At 53.9% G+C, this 18,317-nt stretch overlaps 1 protein-coding gene and 1 long non-coding RNA gene across 6 annotated transcripts in view; one reads left to right on the plus strand and one right to left on the minus strand.

Annotated features, from left to right (window-relative positions):
* The first annotated feature begins 9 nt into the window (after positions 1 to 9).
* On the plus strand, positions 10 to 2,107 carry LOC147579708 (uncharacterized). Of its 2 annotated transcripts, none has more exons than XR_015252034.1 (2): positions 10 to 153; positions 535 to 2,107. It is a non-coding gene; the product is annotated as an uncharacterized LOC147579708 (long non-coding RNA). The 2 variants fall into 2 exon arrangements; XR_015252033.1 differs by having other exon boundaries at positions 1,306 to 2,107.
* A 4,195-nt stretch (positions 2,108 to 6,302) lies between these two features.
* The window catches only part of YY1 (YY1 transcription factor), a 33,112-nt gene continuing 21,097 nt past the window's right edge, over positions 6,303 to 18,317 (minus strand). Inside the window, exons 3-7 of one of the 4 annotated variants that reach the window (XR_015252030.1) lie at positions 14,733 to 14,793; positions 12,649 to 12,807; positions 9,915 to 11,322; positions 9,169 to 9,272; positions 6,303 to 9,034 (exon numbers count right to left, since the gene is read on the minus strand). Coding sequence is in view for 1 of the 4 variants with exons in the window: in XM_086708823.1 (XP_086564949.1) it covers positions 11,140 to 11,322; positions 12,649 to 12,807; positions 14,733 to 14,793 (403 nt within the window). In the remaining 3 variants the exon portion in view is untranslated. Of the gene's footprint in view, positions 11,323 to 12,648; positions 12,808 to 14,732; positions 14,794 to 18,317 lie in introns of all 4 variants that reach the window. The other 3 variants (XR_015252029.1, XR_015252028.1, XM_086708823.1) reach the window with 3 other exon arrangements.

Here is an 18,317-nt window from a genome sequence, read left to right on the forward strand (position 1 = left end):
ATCCCAGAGGAAGGGGCTTCGGACCAGTTTGATGGGGTCTGTGCTCTGGGGCCCTGATGGCAGCCCGAGACCGGGGGGAAGCTCCAGGGTACATCTAGACCCTCCGTTTCTCCGTCTGCAAAACGGGGCTAACGTAGGCATGAGGATTATCAGGTGGGTAAACTCACAAACATGCCAGGCGAAGTCTCAGCCATTCAGCAAATGCTCCCAGATGTCTGCGATTTCCCAGCAGTTTTCCCAGCCTGCGCCCCGTGCACCCTCCCCCCAGGCTGGCCAGGCGCTGTGTGCTGTGAGCCCCTCTGGGGTACCGAGGTGTGGGAAGGGCACAGAGAGGGAACACTCGCTGAGGCCAGAAACGGCCTCCTGGAGGAGGAGAGGTCTGAGTGGAGCTCTGAGAAGTGAATGGATCTGTCCATCTGAGATTAGACCTACCCCAGCCTGAGAGGCCTGTGAGGGCTCCCAGGAGGAGGCCTCGTTTGCCTAAGGGGTGTCTTACTGTCCGCCCACCCTCACTTCTCACCTTCCGGGAGGCAGTTCTGGGCGCCCTGAGTCTCGACAGCTACCAGCCAGCAGTCTCTTTGCTTCTCAATTGCTTGAGCCAAGAAGCTTCTGCCTGACTTCAAGGAAGGGCCCGAGAGAGGGCCGTCAGCTCTCCTGTGCCTTTACACCCTGTTCGGTCCCCCGCATCAGCCCGCGACACTGAGCTCGACTGCGGAGGCTGGCTGGTGACCCCAGGGTGGGGTGTTCTCAGGCACCCTCACAGGCTCCTTCAACCCAGCGGCCCCCCAGCCCGGCGGCCCAGGCAGTACCTTCCCCCAGCGGGGCCCCCTGGCCTCTCTCGCTTCTGTTTCCTCAGAAAGACCGGGCAGATGCCAAAAAGTGCCCCAAGTGCAGAGGGTTAAACATTACCGGCAAATCGGGCAGGAGGAAGGGTTGGGAGGGGTGTGGGTTTTTTATGAATTTGCCATCTCATCTTCTCCCTGTTTTGAATTTATATTTATTTGGAGTAAGTAATGTGTTCACGTGGTAAAAAAAATACAAATGTGAACGGAACCGGACTGTGCTGTGAAGCGGGAAGCCTGTCCCCGCCTCCCTGGCCCAGGCAGGGGCGGCCTCCGGCTCCCGGGGCAGCTCCGGGAGGGCGGAGCCAGCACGTGGGAACACGCACTCCCCGAGAAGCGTGACCTGGGTACTGACCGTTCTGTGCTTTCTCCACTTGACGGTGAACTTGCAGTAGTTTCCCTGGGCCACCGTAACAAAACACCACATGCTGTGTAACCGAAACTGACGTTTATTCTCTCCAAGTTCGGAGGCCAGAAGTCTGGGATCCTGTGGCAGCAGTGAGCTTCCTTCTGGAGGTTCTGAGGGAGCATCCCTCCTTGCCTGGTGGTGGCTGGTGACCCTCGGCTTGTGGACACACTGCTCCAACCTCTGTCTTCGCGTGGCCGTCCCCCTGGGCCTCTCTGTCTTCTCTTGCTAGAAGGGCACCGTCATTGGCCTGTGGGCCCACCCTACCCCAGCAGGACCTCACTTTGGCTAATAACATCAGCAAAGACTGAGGCTGAGGACTTCAACATCTCTTTTTGGGGGACACAGTTCAACTCACAAACAGAGACCTTTCCCTTATCAGTGTGCTCGAATTGGCCCCGTTTTTGTTAACAGCTGCGCGGCATTTCACCGGAGAAACGCTCCTGTCTATCCTGCTGGGCTCGGGAGAGTCCCCTGGAGATGCCTGAAGTCTCAGCAGAGCAGCAAGCCTACCGGGCCACGGAGGGGACAGTGGGGCTGGAGCTGAGGGAGCAGGTGTAACCGAGGCCTTCGGGCAGAGGGGGGAGGGAGGCAGAAGGAGGAGCAGTGTGGCTCGCTGTGGCGGTGAGGAGGCTGGAGAGGGCCACCGGGCCGAGTCACGTAGCAGGGCTGAGCCTCCTGGGTGCCTCCCTAATGGCCAACCTGCCCTTTTCTAATGGGACACGATTTGCTCTGGGCCTCAGTGTGTCTGGCCTCGCAGCCAGAGGCGGCCCCGTGTCCCAGATCTATCTGGTCAGCGAAATGAAAGCAGCGGCTGGGGTTTCTGAGAAAGGTTTGTAAAAGGGACAAATGCACCGTGGCACATCCCGTGACTTCCGACCCTGCCCCCCTCTCCCCGGGGAAATGGGGATGGGAGGCCTGCAGACGCAGGGCCAGCCTGGTCTCCGGAAGGCCAGTCCCACACTGGCCTGGGACCACACTGGCCTTGGGTTCTCTGTCGTGCGTCACGGCCACGGCCAGGAGCCGGCTGGTTTTACCCAGGGGAGTGATAGGCTCAGAGTTATGCCTCAGAGACCCCGCGGGAGGCTGTGAGGCGAGCGGGCGACAGGGGCAAGACGAGGAGGGCTGAGTTGGGGGTGCCTGAGCCAAAGGGCACCTCAGGGCGGGGAAGGGAGGGCTCCGAAAGGCAGGCAGGACCACTCAGGAAGGGATGATGATGCACGAAGCCCCCGTGGCACTTTGAGGGAGACTGGGTCAACCCGACAGACGGTTTCCCCGTTTCTCCAGTGCAAGCGTTCCTCCAGGCGTGGCGAGGAAGTGTCGGCCACCTCCTCTGGCGCTCACACGTGTCCACTGCTCTTTTTTTCTCCCTTCGGGCCCCAGGTGCACCGAGTACGGCGTCGTCTCCCTCACCCCCCTCACTGGCCACTTCCACGGAGTTATTCAGCGGCACTCGTACATCAAGAGCCCCTCGTCCCAGAACGGGGCCTTCTCAGCCACCCTGTAGCCGGCAGGTTCTGGGACGTGACGACAGCTCTCACACCCTCCACTGCCCCCAACAGACCTCCATCTGCAGCGGAAGCCAGTGGGGGACAGCCCTGTCAGAGTTCACTCGGCCCTCCTCACACCCCTGCCCCAGGCCTGGCCGGGGACCCGCTGGGCCATCCTCCACCCTGCCGTGGGGACTGTCACAAGAGCCAGGACCGGCCTCGGCTGGCTCCCTGGGCTCCTGCTGGTCCACTCACCAAGTTCTGTGGCTGCAGGTGACGGACACCTGGAGTGGCGGGTCAGGCCCCAGAGAGGCAGGAACCTTGGACAGGGCCACGGCCCACCCAGCCCTTGTGCCCCTTGGTCTCTGCTTCCTTTCTGCGGCGGCCCAGTGGCTGCTGGGAGCTCAGCCCGCGGGGACACTGGCTCCCACCCTGCCCTGGCCACACTCTCCCAGGCCACCTGGCCTCACTCAGGCTGTAACCATCAGTCTGCTTGACCACACCCCTCCCCCACACCCTCTCATCCCTGGAGCCCCCTCCAGGTGTCACCACTGGGTGGCTCTCCAGGGTTGGCAGAACCTGAAAGCCTCCCTGGGGGCGTCCAGGCAGGTTTGGGCAGCACGGGAGGGGGGGCTGACTACAGCGGGGACACAAGACAGGGTGCACACATGGGGGGATGTGCTGGGCCAGGGGGTGTGAAGAAAGGGCGAGGTAAGGAGTGGACTCCTGCGTGGCGGGTGGCTGACGGACGGCCGAGAGGCTCCTGAGTACAGGGCCAGCTTGGGGTCTGCCAGGCAAGTGAAAGAGGGACAAGGGAAGGCGAGAACGTAGGAGGGAATGAAGCCAGGACCCGGGGCTTGGAGGGGCCAGGTGGTGAAGGTATCGGGCCAGGGGCGCCCAGGCTGAGAGGCTGGGGCTCGACCATGGGGAGGGCAGGAGGGGCCGAGCGGGACCCCAGGACAGAGACCGGAGTGGGCAGGTGTCAGCGAAAACAAGGTTTGGGAGCCCCTGTGGCGGTGGCAGGCTGGGGCGGGGTCACCATAAGGAGGCCGGGAAGCAGCCTGGCTAGGCGATGCACCATCCCTGAGGACGGATGTTGAGGTCCCCAGGGACGATGGGTGGGGGCCAGTGACCGCATCAGAGCGGGTGACTCGGCAGAGCGGGGAGCGGAGGGGGATCTGGGCGTGGAAGCGGGCTGCTGAGGGGGCCTGTCAGACGAGGGTGGACGAGAAAAGCGGCGGGGCCTGGAGGGCTTCCCGCAGCTTCCTCCCAACCCGCTTCACAGAAGCTCCCCCCCCCCCCCCCCGCCTCCCCCGGCCTGGGCCGCCCCTCCCCCACCCTCCGCGACACCGGGCTCTGACTCTCCCCGGGACACGGGAGTGGTCGGCTGCCTGGGGCCTCTTCCCCCGGCCCCTCCGGTCTGGGGGGTGCACCAGGAGCCCTCCCGGAGTGGCTCCCCTGCCCTGCGGCCTCCCGCGGCCGCCCGGGCTGCCCTCCCAAGGGAGAAGGCCCCGCAGCCCGCGCCGAGGAAGACGAAGCCCCGGCGGCCCATCTGCACAAGGTCATCTGCACTTGGGGCTGCGCACCCCCCTCCCCGGCCCCTCCCCCCCCCCCCAGCCGTGCTCGAGCCCCCGACAGGCGCTGCCGCCCACGAGGGGACCCTAAGCGTCCCCGCCCCAGCGGGCTCCGGAAATCCCCCGGCTTCCCAGCAGGGCTGGCTTTCCGGGCCCCCGGGCAGCCAGCGCCGCGCGCACGCGCACCTGGCCCCACCCCTCTCCGCGGGGCGGGAGAGCGGCCGGGCACAGCGCCCCCCGCGGCCGGAGGTGGAGGCGCACAGCGAGGAACCCTTGGGCCCTGCGGCCCAGCAGCCCGGGAGGGAGGGCAGGGCAGAGGCGACAAGGAATTTGCCAAGGCCAGGCAGGGGGCGGTGGGGAGGGGAGGATGGGCAGTCCCCCCGCCCCGCCAGGGCCGGAGAGGGGCTCTGGCCACCAGCTCCTGGGACTCATGGGGACTAGTACATAAGCAACATGTAGCGGATGATGGAAGGGGTGGGGGCGCTCGATCCAGGTCACTATCAGCTAGGCGCAAGCTTCCTCAGAGCCCGCCCTGCCACCGCCCCGCTAGCTGTAATGCAAGTTCCATTAGCACAGAAAACCCCGCCTGACACACAGCTCGCCCTCCGGACTGTTGCACGAATGAGCGAACCTGGGAGTTCCAGCGCAGGGGAAGCTTTGGAAATGAAAAACTGCAAGGGGAAGGTGAAGAGTGGTGGGAGAGAGAGGTTGGAAAAGTAGGTCAGGGCTGGGGCTTAGCTTTGAGCATAGGTGGAAAGCTTTGGATTTTGTTCTGCAGGAAGAGGGGAGCCACTGCAGGTTCAGGTGGGGTGGTGAGAGCCCCAGCTAGGAGACTGGCTCAGTAGTGACTGCAGGAAGCTGGAGAGGAGCAGCCGGGAACCAGAATAAGGGGGCCTGTTGGCCACTCGTGAGCAGCCCCAGGAGCCAGCTTCCAAGGCCAGGAATGCCCTCTAAGACTCTGGGCAGGGCGGGTATGGTACTGCCCCCTAAATAGGGACCGCGGCTTCTTCGTAAGGGGTCGGAGATCCACTCAGGCAGCGGGCCCAGTGGCAGGAGGAAGGCAGGCAGGCCTGGGTTTTGAATCCCGACTGCCGGGACCTTTGCCAGTGACCCTCGACCACGACATGGGGCTGTGCTGCAGAGCTCCTCCCAGAGCAGTTTGGAGGAGAAAATGAAACAATGCTCACCGTGCCGAGCATGGTCCTGGGCAAGTCAGGTTCTAAACCAATGTCCCCACAGCCAGCTGGAGATAGGGACAAGGGCAAAGGAGGGACGCTGGCCTCACCGCTATGCCGCGGTGCCCACGGAAGCAATTCCACAGCCCTCCATGACCTCGCTTCCTTCCCATCTAAAACCCAGAAATGCACACTCGATCTTTGACCACGGCCGCCCCTCAGCTCGGCTCTACCTCAAGCCTTCGCTCAGCAGTTCTGGGCCTCACGCGGGCCTGGGACTCGCCACCTCAGCAACATTCTGTCAGCAGCCCCTTCCATCATTAGCAAAAAGGAGGGAAAGTCACATGAATCTCCTTGATCAGTACACCAAAACACCAGGGCCCCAGCCAGGACAGAGCAGGACGCTCCTCTGCATTTTGCTTTTAGCCAAACCCTCAGGAGCTCTCGGGATATAGTTTATCAGGCCGTTAAGTCTTATCCCAGTTGGTAAGCCCTTCTTTTAGGCACCGGAGCTCCCAGAACTGCCACTGGGCATCAGTGGGCCATGAGAATGTCATTTGGCCGTGCTGTGCTTTCTGAAAAGCGGGTGGGCTCTTCATGAAAACTCTGGCCCCTCAGCCCATCTCGGAGCGGGGAGATGTTCAGGAAGCAGTTCTCGCCAGCACGAGTGGAATCCTGCGCGTTTCCGTTTCCGTGCCGGAAGGAAACCCACGAGGAGCCACCCCAGGCAGCTTGTGGCCAGGTTTCCCGTGTAAGGAGACTCGGGGAGAGGCGGCTTGGAGGACTGGGGGACAAACGAGAACCACAGGCATTGAAAAGCTTAACAACGTTATGCGTTTATTATATTTTATAGAGCCATGTTACACATGCGTGGTGCTTCAAACGGAGTTATCGTTAAATGTTTTTCTGGATGCAAAGCCATCTGATGCTTGATGCGGATGCCTTAAATACTATAATATTTCTGCATCTATGATCTATGAGCTAAGGAAAAACCAAGGACAATTCCAGAAATGGCAGAGAACATTTAAGAAAAGATGTACATGAGACACGACGCTAAGTCCTTGAGTCAGGGCCTACGGAAGTTACCAGAAAGTGAATAAAAACAGAATTGTTCTATGAAAATGGCTTGACCGATCACCGTCCGGAGATACTAGAGCCTGGTTAACAGTTATGGATGTCGTAGAAACAAGGTTACTCTGTTCGGTACTGATGCCCCTTGCCCTCCACTATGTGCGCAGACACCGCGTGGCCCCCAGATAGAGCAGCAGACAGAATACAGCACAGCCCCTGCCCCCTCCCCGCGACATCCCGATGCCGTTTCTCACGGCACCTGTCTGGAACGAAAAAGCTGTCAGCTGGATCAATCTCGCCGCTTTGTGGAAAATCAATCATCGTGACTTCGATGGAACGTGATCCCGCCGCACCCGCTCACCCTCTGCAGACTCGCACAACGCTGGTCGGAAACACGGGGAGTGGAGCGGGGTGACCGGCTCGCGGGGAGTCCCGTTTGCCTGCTGACCTAACTCAGGCCAACGTTTCGTTCCAACATTCCCTTCCAGCTGTTGTAAGGGGAGCGGAGGAAGCGCCTCAGCAGTACGCCACCCACCCCCTCCCACCGTCTGTCTCCGCACGGTCCCAGCTTAGACATCCTCTCCAGCACCTTCCAGCATCCTCTCCGGCTTGAAGGGACTGCCAGGAGCCTGACACCGCTGCTCTGAAGGGCCTGCGTTCACGCCGTTCGGGCAAGCAGGGAACTTGTGCACAACGTGAGCGGTGACAAAGGAGGCCGAGGCCGGTAAGTCAGGGGGCAGTGGAGGGCGTGACCGGAGCGGCAAGGAAGCAGAGCTTGCAACCCGGGCTTCCTCCCCTGCCTTGGGGGTGAAGTCTGGGTGCTGCCATCACCCGCTGGACTTGACTAATGCCAACAGGAGCCAGGACAAAGGGCTACAAAGTCAGGCGGGTATCCCTGCCCCCTAAGGCTGGGCGTCTGCGGCCATCCAACGACAGGCAGGCTAGGAGGAGGCCTCCCGGCAGGGTCGTGGCGTGAAGGGAACGCCTGTAAACAGCTTCCGCTCTCCCACTCTACCAAACCTCTGGGATCCTTGCTCTTGCTGGTGGTCAGATGTCCAGAAAACAGAAGGAACTTAAGAATCAAAAGAGGAATAACGCACGGCTTTCCTAAGCCGTGCTCGTCTCAGGCCACAGAGGAGTCAGACAAGAAATGATGGGTTCTCGCTGCCTGTGCGGAGTGCGGGCGGGGTCATCGGGTCTCCGGGAGGGCCAGGGGTTCCTGCGCCACGGACATACATTCGGAGGTGAGTGACCGTGGCTAAGTGTGGCTGGGCAGAGCGGGGGCGGCAGTAAAGCCCCCTCACGGCACCGCAACTGCTCAGGCCGACCGCGAATCTCCCTGGGTTCTGGCTGAACGCAAGTGACTCTCCTCTGTGAAGACACCATCTAGAACTCTGCTTGGAAACACTGGCAGGCACTGAGATACTAGGCTGTCAAAGGGCCTTACTTCACTCAGATCCAGCAAAATAAGGGACATTTAAAAGAACTTGCACATGAAAACCGAATGGGGGGTGGGGGGTGGGGGAAATCTTGATTTTCCTCAAATCCTCAGGCCTTGAATCTAGGCACAGCACACAAACACCATGTGAAACCAGCAGCGTGAGTTCAATGTCACCTTGGAAAATAAAGGTCACTCTGGGGTGACAGTTCTTTATACAAATATTATGCTTCCCCCTGAGCCCCACTACCAAAAAGGGGGGGAAATAATAAGAAATCCAAAAATAGAAAACAACTTCTTGTAAAGTGTAAACTTATCCTCTGGAGTTTTTATATTACATACGCTAGAAACGTGCATTTGTTTCCGCTGGGATGTAAGAAAATAGGTCTATCAGTATTACTTATAAATCAGATTAATCCTCAAGACAAGTGACTCACTGTTAGAACACCACTTCCAATTTTAGTAAATCACAGCTTTAGCAAAATTATAAATTCTCACCACAAGCAAAACGGGTTTGGGTTCCAGCCAATGAGAACAAGCCACACCCTTAACACTGCCACTCGCTGATTTGTTGCCTACACTACTGGGAACAGAGGTCACCGCCAACGAGGAACTTGGGACCTTACGTGGTCTTCAAACCCCCAATCAAATTCCCGTCAGCAATGAACTCTGCAGGCTGAGAGGTGACACACGGGCAAAGAGTCCCGGGGAGCGACGACGGTTCACTCAGAGACGAAAGGGGCGCAAGAGATGACCGAGGCATCCCCCAAGGATCAAGGCACAGAGGAAGGGGGGACCTCGCTCCACGTGGGAGCCTGGCTTCTCTGTAGGTCACGGCGTGGCTCTTGGGGTTGCTGGCGCGACACAAGTCTGTCTTGCCGTGGGTCCCGGGGGCGGAAGTCCTGAGGACAGCGCGGGCACCAGGCTCCCGTGTGGTGGCGCTGGGCGGGGTGGGGGTGGAGGGGACGAGGCTCCAGACTCCTAACACGGCCACCCCACCAGAGTGGCATTCGGTACGGCCACCCAGAGACTGCTCACCTGAGGGTGGGAAGGGAAGGTGTGGGCGTTTTCCGCCACGGGCCTCGGCAGAGGCCTTGGCCCCAGGTCTGGCCAAAGAACCGCGCGCGCGCCGGGGCGCGCGGCTCTGAAGGGGACCTCCACCGCGGGCTTACCTCTCTCCTGACTGCCAGATACAGCAAAGCCTGGCTTATCCAGAGGACAGCTGGGGTCTTCTCATTAACTCACTTCCATCAAACTACCCAATGGATAACAGATTCTGAACGAATAAAACAAAGCGTCTGAAGTTAAAATTTTCATTTTATGATTCAGAAGGCACTTCAAAGTTCTGGAGAGCCACAGGGTCACTGTCATTAGGTCACCAGCCCTCCTGTGCGGGACCGATGGAGAAGGTGGAAGAGACAGGGCTACATCTTGGACCCGATGGTGTCCTGGACATCTTGTAAATAAATCTCAGGCATTAGCTAGTTTGTCAATTACCTTGCAGAGTCCAGCCTACAGCACAGAGACACCCGGTGTGTTTGCATTTTGAATACATGGGATTTTGCTGCATCTTGGCGGTTTATAAAACATTCTCACGAGCCCGATATGGGACTCGAAGTAAAATTCAAAAATTATAATCGTACATTTAGGAGGTCACAACGTGAGAGGTCAAGTACTCACTGAGTACAACTTTCTTAATCATCGCACCACCCTGCCAATCTGCACTCGGTACCCGGCTGGAAGCGTGACGTTAATAAGCCGCTGGGCACTCAACTGCTGCATCTGCCAGCGTGCGAAGACCCCACCGGATGGGGGAGCCAAGGCTCTCAAGCCAACAGCCAAGAACCGGAAGCGCTTCCCGAGCCGCAGAGGCGCCCGCTGCCCCCTCTGCTCGCGCCCCGCCTGGTGGCCAGCTTACCTGGAGCGCGCACACAGGCCGGGGCACAACTGTTTCAGCCACGCTTTTGCTGGGGGAGCTAAAATCAAAATCCTATCTCCCACGGGTCCGGCTGGGGGTCCTCTGAGGTAGTTCCTTAACTCGGGATGCCTGTCACCTACTCGCTCTCAGAGCTCAGCACGCGTAGGAAGGACCAAAACATCTATGTGCTGCTTCAATCACCAGTCACCGTAGCTGAGCGCGAAAGTAAAGGAAACTTCAGTTGCTTTATTTGGCTTCCAATTTCTGGGAGGCTCAAGAATTGGAATTATTCTGGACAACAAAAGGAAAGAAGACTGTGCTTACAGAGCTTTTTCTGCCGTATTCTTTCTGTAGGATTGCTGTTTTATTGTTGCCCTTTCCGTTACATGGGCTGTACACATCAGGTGGTAAAAGGTACAATACATTCTACAACTGAGCACCACTTTCTGTAACTGAACAGGCAAAGAGAGTACACTGAACATCAGCATCTGGCAGTATTTTTCGGGAAAAAAAAAGTGACTAAAATGGGTTTAAATTGATTAACACTATTAAATCACATCTAATATTTGGTACTACATGATTCAATACAGCTATACGATACAATTATACAAAATGTGTTAACATCAAAGAATACAACCAAAATTAAGATAGCAAACAAAACCTATAGAACTTTTTTTTTTTTTTTACAGGAAAATACTTTTGAAGTATGCATGTAACTGCCCATTCTTTTAAAGAAAATCTACTGCAAGCAAAGTTATCAACCTCCAGAAAAATCACACGTAGCATTACTAAGCATATCCCCAAAAAGTGTACAATATGCACACTTGGAAAATACAAAATTAAAAAAATTGTAAGCAACAGGTGAGCTTCGTATTTATAAGAATGTGAAAAGAAGTCCCGTTTTCAGCACTGTTGTATAAAGAATCGTCTTTTGATGCGAAGTTCATGAATTGTCCTCCTGTTGGGACCACACTTTACAAAAACACCGTGTTTTTGAAACGAGATTACAGAGCAAGACAGAGCATCGTAGCCATGTCATCTTATTAAAGTTTGTTTTTTTTTTTTAATTTTTACTACTTTATCAAAACATGTCCCTTAGGTGTGTAGGATTCATTTTTAAAATTCTTTCCTAGAAACAATATACAAAGGAGAGGCGTCTTTATTCCCCATCACACTCCTGGAAGATGCTCCCCGGGGTCGAGAAGGGTCTTCTCCGTTCTTCTTCTCACTGGTTGTTTTTGGCCTTAGCGTGTGTTAAGATGTGAGATTTCAGGTTAGTCGACTGAGCAAACTTCTTATTACAGCCGTCGAAGGGGCACACGTAGGGCCTGTCCCCGGTATGGATGCGCACGTGTGTGCGCAAATTGAAGTCCAGTGAAAAGCGCTTCCCGCAGCCTTCGAACGTGCACTGTCCAGGAGAGACCAGAGAGAACCCGCTCAGACTCTGACCAGGCCCCGAGGGCGCGAGCAGCTGGCTGCTGCGCCACAGAACAGCCCGCTCCCCTCACCAGACACCGTTCCCTCCCTGTTCTGGGGAAGCGTGCCCGTCCCGTCACAGGGTAACTCCTGAACCCACCTCACGACTTATTTCAGTTCGAGGGAGGAGAAAAACCAAGAATCTCCCTCGGTATCATGTTAAGGTGTTCATATTTCTGTCAATGTTTCAAATAATAAAATACAAATGAGGGGAGCCCGGGTGGCTCAGGTGGCTAAGGGTCTGACTTCGGCTCAGGTCATGATCTCACGGCTCGTGTGAGTTTGAGCCCAGCATCGGGCTCTGTGATGACCGCTCGGAGCCTGGAGCCTGCTTCGCATTCTGTCTCCGTCTCTCTCTGCCCCTCCCCCGCTAGCGCACTGTCTCTCTAATCTAAACCAACATTAAATAAACAAATGATTAGGAAGAGTTCTGGTGTCAAGCGTCAAAAAGCACCTTGTTGGGATGCCAGGCTGGCTGTCAGAAAAGCATGTGACTCTTGGTTTTGGGGTCGTGAGTTTGAGCCCCACATGGGGTACAGATATTACTTAAATAAAAGTTAAATAAGGGGCGCCTGGGTGGCCCGGTCGGTTGAGCATCTGACTTTGGCTCAGGTCGTATCTCATGGTTTGGGAGTTTGAGCCCCGCATCAGGTTCTGTGCTGATAGCTCAGAGCCTGGAGCCTGCTTCAGACTCTGAGTCTCACTCTCTTTGCCCCCCACCTCACCCCCCACTTGTGCTCGATAAGCATTAAAAAAAAAGTTACAAAAAAAAAAAAAAAAAGAACCCCGTTAGAGCTGTATTGCTAGTTCGTTCACTGGTCACGGGTTTCTAAAAGACAAGACAAAACGTTAACTATCCTTATTCTCGTCCAGTAGGATGCCGTGAGTTTCCGGTCGATTAGGAACTCAACATGCTTAAATCAACCACAGAAAACAAACTGCTTGCACACCACCGTGAGCGCACTAGCAATGCAGTTTTAGGCTTACGTGAGCAATCCTGTTGTTCTCTGCAGGTGAAATAGGCCCCCTCAAACCCCCCCCACCCCACCCCCACCCTACAGCCCGCCTCCAGGACCTGAGATCCGGCCTGTGGGGAAGTCGAGAGCCAGGCAGCCCTTCTCAGTATTTCCTCGGGACACCAGTTTCGTCTCCCGCAGAAGAGCACTCAGAGCGCTCGGTCTCTGGGCTGCGTCTCCCGAGCACCCACGGCCCTGCCTACACCTGCAGGCGGCGTGGAAGGGGAAGGGACTGGCTCTACCTGAAAGGGCTTCTCTCCAGTATGAACCAGTTGGTGTCGTTTTAGTTTTGAGCTCTCAACAAAAGCTTTGCCACATTCTGCACAGACGTGGACTCTGGGGCCGTGGGTGTGCAGATGTTTTCTCATGGCAGAGTTATCCCTGAACATCTTTGTGCAGCCCTTCGAACAGAGAGAGAAGCTTAGTGGTTCACACTGCAGCTGTTACAAAGGATCCAACCGCTTAATAGCCTTCACTGATACAAGAAACCACGTAACCCCCCAACGCCCCCCCTTAAATTTTACTTAGTATTACAACAGAAATGTTATATCATTTAAGACAAAAAACCAGATAGCTGGAAAGGGCCTTCTCATTTAATGCAAACCCTTGTTTTACAGAGGAGGAAACTGAGGCTCAGAGATGTCTTCAGGTAGACTTGCCCAAGGTCACACCGCTAGTAGGAGCCGAGCTGGGAATAGAACCCAGCACCCTGGCTTCCGGCCACACCGCAGCCGCCTCACCTGATAGGCCACCCCCACCCCCACCCCCACCCCGATGAAGTAACACAAGCCCTGATAAACCAAAGGAGGTGAACTGGCGGCTGTCCACCACGACCTTGGGTGGGCCCCTTATTCTGTGCTGCAAGAATGGGCTGTCCTCCGTCGCCTACTGTTCCCTCTTCTCTCTTTGCCTCTTCCCCTTTCTTGACAGAGAAAGAAGAGCGTCTCCAAGGAATGACAACTACAGAAGAAACTGACTCGGTGAGACACCAGAAGAGAAGCGGGCGCGCGGGCACCTGGGCGGGGGGGGGGGGGGAGGCGGGCGGGCACGCGGTGCTCCCGAGAAGCATGGCCTCGCGGCCCTGGCAGTTTCTTCTGCAGTTGCTGTCCAGGGATGGAGGAGTGGGGTGGGCAGACAGCACACTGGGGTCTTCCCGGGACGGGAGAGCCACAGCTTTTCCACTTTGACCCTCAGTCTGGGTTTCCATTTAGAAGATGGGATTTTCAAAAACGTAATTTGGAAAAGAAGGACACAGAGAAGTTAGAGGGGACGACAGGCTCAGAAGGCGTAACTGTTTTCAAATGCTTATTTGCTTTTTGGCCCCAAAGGAAATAGTTTCCCATTTCAGGATCTCCACGGTGAGAGTGTTAAAAAAAAAAGGACGCAAAGGGGCGCCTGGGTGGCGCAGTCGGTTAAGCATCCGACTTCAGCCAGGTCACGATCTCGCGGTCCGGGAGTTCGAGCCCCGCGTCGGGCTCTGGGCTGACGGCTCAGAGCCTGGAGCCTGTTTCCGATTCTGTGTCTCCCTCTCTCTCTGCCCCTCCCCCGTTCATGCTCTGTCTCTCTCTGTCCCAAAAATAAATAAACGTTGAAAAAAAAAATTTTTAAAAAAAGGACGCAAAGAAGCTGGCAGGTCAACACAAGGACCAATTGAGACTTCTCTTCCTCCAACTGTTCATCTTTAAAAAAAATTCTTTATTCCATTAAACATTTCTCTCTTCTTTCTCTTCGCCTAGGTGGTACTTCTTTCTCTGTTTAGTTTTCCATCCATCCAATTAGGTGTGAAACACACCCAGCCAACACCTCCAAGGACTTTTTAGACCGGCCTTCTGTTTGGAAGGCTAACCACATTTGAAAACAATTAAGCACCCCTCGAGTAACACACAATTGACAGGGTAAATTAAGAAAATTGTGCAGGATATGAAGTTTATTAGGTTTGCTTTAGTGACATCCAAAATAATTTCCAAATTTCCACAATGAGTTTACAGTCCCATAAAGGTCCGCGGGTGAGACACAATCCAAAGTCTTAAGACTGACTTGTTAATGATCCAGTAAGGAGAAATAAAATCCTAACACTGCATATTCAATATATAATAAGAGTAAAAACATTGGCACCCTACAGTAACCCCATTTAATACCATTTAAATTTAAGTGGCCTTTACTGAACAACAAAACTTACATCACAAATAGAGCCTCCTGAATTTAGAAACCAAAGATTGTAGTTCCTCGCTTAATTATCAGATGGAAATTAAAGTGCAGATTTCTCAGGAGCTCTCTAAATCTTTGCTGGCAGTTTAACGAAGACCTTCCCCCTAGCATTACTTACTTTATGAGGGCAAGCTATTGTTCTTGGAGCATCATCTTCTTTAATTTTTCTTGGCTTCATTCTTACCAAAAAAGAAAAAAAAAAGAAAAAAAAAAAAAGAAGAGAGAGAAAGAGATTTGTAGGAGTGGGTAGACTCATCTGGCATAAATCATATAGCCCCTGAAATGTTTTCCTTATAGATACAAACCACTAAGATCACAACACGCGTCCAGGAGGGAAGGGATGCGACCACCGCAGCGAGCACCCGTGACCGGGAAGCACCTTCCCATTTCACAGATGCGGAAGCTGGCGCTCGCGGAGGTGAGGCCGCTGCCAGGGTCTCCCAGCGAGTGAGCGGGGGCAGCTCGGAACGGACCGGCCCTGAGGTCAGGGTGCTTCCAGTACCTGCTCTTTCCTTCGAGCTCTTTAAATAACACAAGAGACCACCGGCCCAGACCACAGAGGAATCTCCTGGCGGGAGCAAAGCATGGTGTCCAGGAGCAGCAGCTGTGATGGTAAAGCTGCCTTGTGAAAAGGAAGCGGCAGGTATGGGAGGGTCTTGGGACATACATCCCTCCCATACCGCTACAAAAAAAGGGAGGGAGGGTTCATTTCATACTGACGGGCCTTATCTCTAAAATACTTTTTTAAAAGGTACAGAACAGTTCTTGTAAACAGAATTACTTACATTATCTCTGGAAAGAGACACAGTAACAAACTGTTGGTCCCGAGGCTTGACGGAGGAGCCCCTATGGGTTCCTATGGGAGCCCCTGGTGGCCAGGCGGGAACACCCCATACCCTTTCCCTTTCCCACTGTTTAATTTTTATCATACTACTTTTGGTGGCGGTGGGGGGGAGATGACCATTTTTCAAAAAATAAGTGTGTTTTTTTTTTTTAAGCGACCGCGATTTCTGGCCCTGCTCCGGGACCGGGTAAAACAAGAGGCCTGATCACGTACGTGGGCAGCGGGGAGAGCCCTGTGCGGAGTCACTACCCAGAGAGCTCGCTGATTTGATAGCTTACCTACCTGCTATTTCCACTGAACCAACCTCTGGTCTTTTGTCAAAACTCTCTCTCCAAATACTCCCTACAGATCTGTGTGTGGTAGAGGGGTGAGAGATTAAGAGTTCCTAGAAAAACTAGAAAAACAGATTTACATGTCTGAAACAGACGTTCTCTCCTGTCCCTACGTCTGTCACCTCACGCTCCTAGGTGAGGACACACAGTTAACAGGTAAGCAACAAAGTCAGTGAGGCCTTCCCAAGAAGAGCTAACTTACCAGCGCTCTTTCGGTACAAAAGATCTCTGTGGTCTTCTTTAAGTTAGCCAAGGCCCTAACAATACCCTTCTTCACCCTCGGTCTGGGAAAAGGGCGACCTGGAGCTTCCACTTGATAAAACCTGAACTCATGTAGTCACCTAGTTAAAACTCTCCATCCCTGGGCGAGCATCATTGAAACAATTTACCTGGTGGCTGTGACTTATTTCTACACTTCACTTGATCTCAGCCAAAAGGCCCGAGAAGTGATGTGTAATTTACTTCTAAGGAGTTTGTTCAAAGCCGCATACCCTTCCCACTTTAAATTCTAGCAGAGCATTTTCATCTTGGTACCCGCCCCCATTCCAACCCTGCAGAAAACACGTTCTTTCTTGGACTTGGAAGATCACCCCATCACTTAGCAGATACTTTCTAAGTGCCTGTTTGTATACAGGGCTCTGAACTATCCGGTTATCTTAAACACCACTAAATCCTGGAGCTCAAGAACGAGCTCGCAGAACTAAGGAGAACAGAAATTTGGTGCCACTGCGCCACCTGGAGGTAACAGCAGAGTTCGGAAGACAACAGTGATTCACATAAAAGGGTTCTACTCCAGTCAGTAGTATTTTATTAAAAATAAAACAGGGTCTATTAAGAACCAAGCTTCAGTCTTTATAATGTTCATCCTTTGACGACTGCACTGAAATGCTCTTTGTCTCGACTGCGGAAGTGGCTACATGACTGCGCCTGTCCAAATTCTCTCAGGTGGCACTCACCTAAGAGAGGGTGGATTTCACTCTGTGCAAATTACGTTAATAAACTGACTCTGACAGATTAAGTCGCAGACAACCACTTCCTGTCCCACCCATCTGGGGTCAATGTCAGTGAGGTGCCTGCATCAGTAGGACAGGTGTGCCCACGCTACCTTCCATACAGTTTCTTAAATTTATTTCTAGGAACTTGATTTTCAAAAAATGTTGATCATGGAAATTTTCAAATATACACTAAATTAAAGAGCACAGTACCCTGTACCATTTACCAAACTCTCGATTTCTTAAATGTCATTATTACCATTATCAAAATGGTATTCTTCTTAAAATGTCATTTGCAAAATGTGTGCCAGCATTTAGCAGTATCACTGATTTCAGAATGAAAGTTTAAAATGTACTTGGACAAACACCCTTGGACTCAAGAAGGAAGTGGAAGGCTTAACTGCGGCCACTCTTAAGTTCCTTGGCAAATCCTCCTTCTTCACTACAGAGTGGCAAATGAGGCAGTAATGTTGGTACCTTTTATATTTTACTTGAAGGCAAACACTGAAAAGGTCATTTTCCAAAACCGAGATTGAAAAGTATTTGTGTGTGTGTGTGTGTGTGTGTGTGTGTGTGTGTGTGTGTGTGTGCAAATAAAGACTAAAATTAAAATCTTCGTGGCACCAACTGATATATAAACCTACAAAATAAAGTGGCTGAAATCCTAAAAAAGAACAAAGTTTAAAAAGACTAAAATCCTATGCTGCTACTCAGAGCATCTCCTCAGCCTGTCCCAAATGCTCAGAATAACCAGGACTGGAGTTTCTGCTTGACTGGGATCCTTTGCAAAGGACACCAGGGACGGTGGCTAGGCGCTGTGGCGGAGCCAGAACAGGGGCAGACCTGGCGGGGACTCCTATGGCCGCGTGACCTTGAGCAAATCACTGAACTTCTCAGCCTCAGTTTCTTACTCTGTAAAAAGGCAGAATGCTACCTGCTTTAGAGCTGCCAAGACTGAAAGGGATGATGTACACGAAGCTCTTGGGGGAATGGCAGCTATTATTATCCCCGGCTGTGTGCTAAGTGGGCCTAGCTAAAAATGAGTTCGTTCCTTTAAAAAAAAAAAAAAAAGCCAGTCAGACTCAACAACCCAGAAGGTTCTGGTGCTCTAAGCCCCCGTTTTCAACTGAAGGGCTGAGAGACTGGAGAAAAATGGCACAAACAGAAAGGCGCCTTCAATGTATTGCGAATTACAAGCAGGAGCCAGGCAGCCAACAAGAGAAGCTTCTTGCTCTGTTATAAAAACGGGGCCCGGGCTCCCGGTGGCCTGGCCGCCGGCTTCCCACCAGCTCACTCCGCACACGTGGAGGGAACAACACGGTAAAGCCTGGACTCCGGGGCCAAAACCGGCAGGAGTTTCCTGGCACAATTTTCAGCAGGGGGAAACCGCCAAAGTTCTAAGTTGCCCCAGAAGCCAAGATGAAGCGTTTTTGAAGGAGCCGATTCTTGAATGAAAATCAGCCCGTTTGCTGCCAAACAAGCTTCGTCGCCTCCAGACCAGAACCCCCACCGTGACCGTGAGTGACGGTGACCGT

This window comes from Puma concolor, chromosome B3 (genome assembly GCF_028749965.1).
Source record: "Puma concolor isolate L17-30 chromosome B3, mPumCon1.1.hap2, whole genome shotgun sequence".
Classification (NCBI taxonomy): Eukaryota; Metazoa; Chordata; class Mammalia; order Carnivora; family Felidae; genus Puma; species Puma concolor.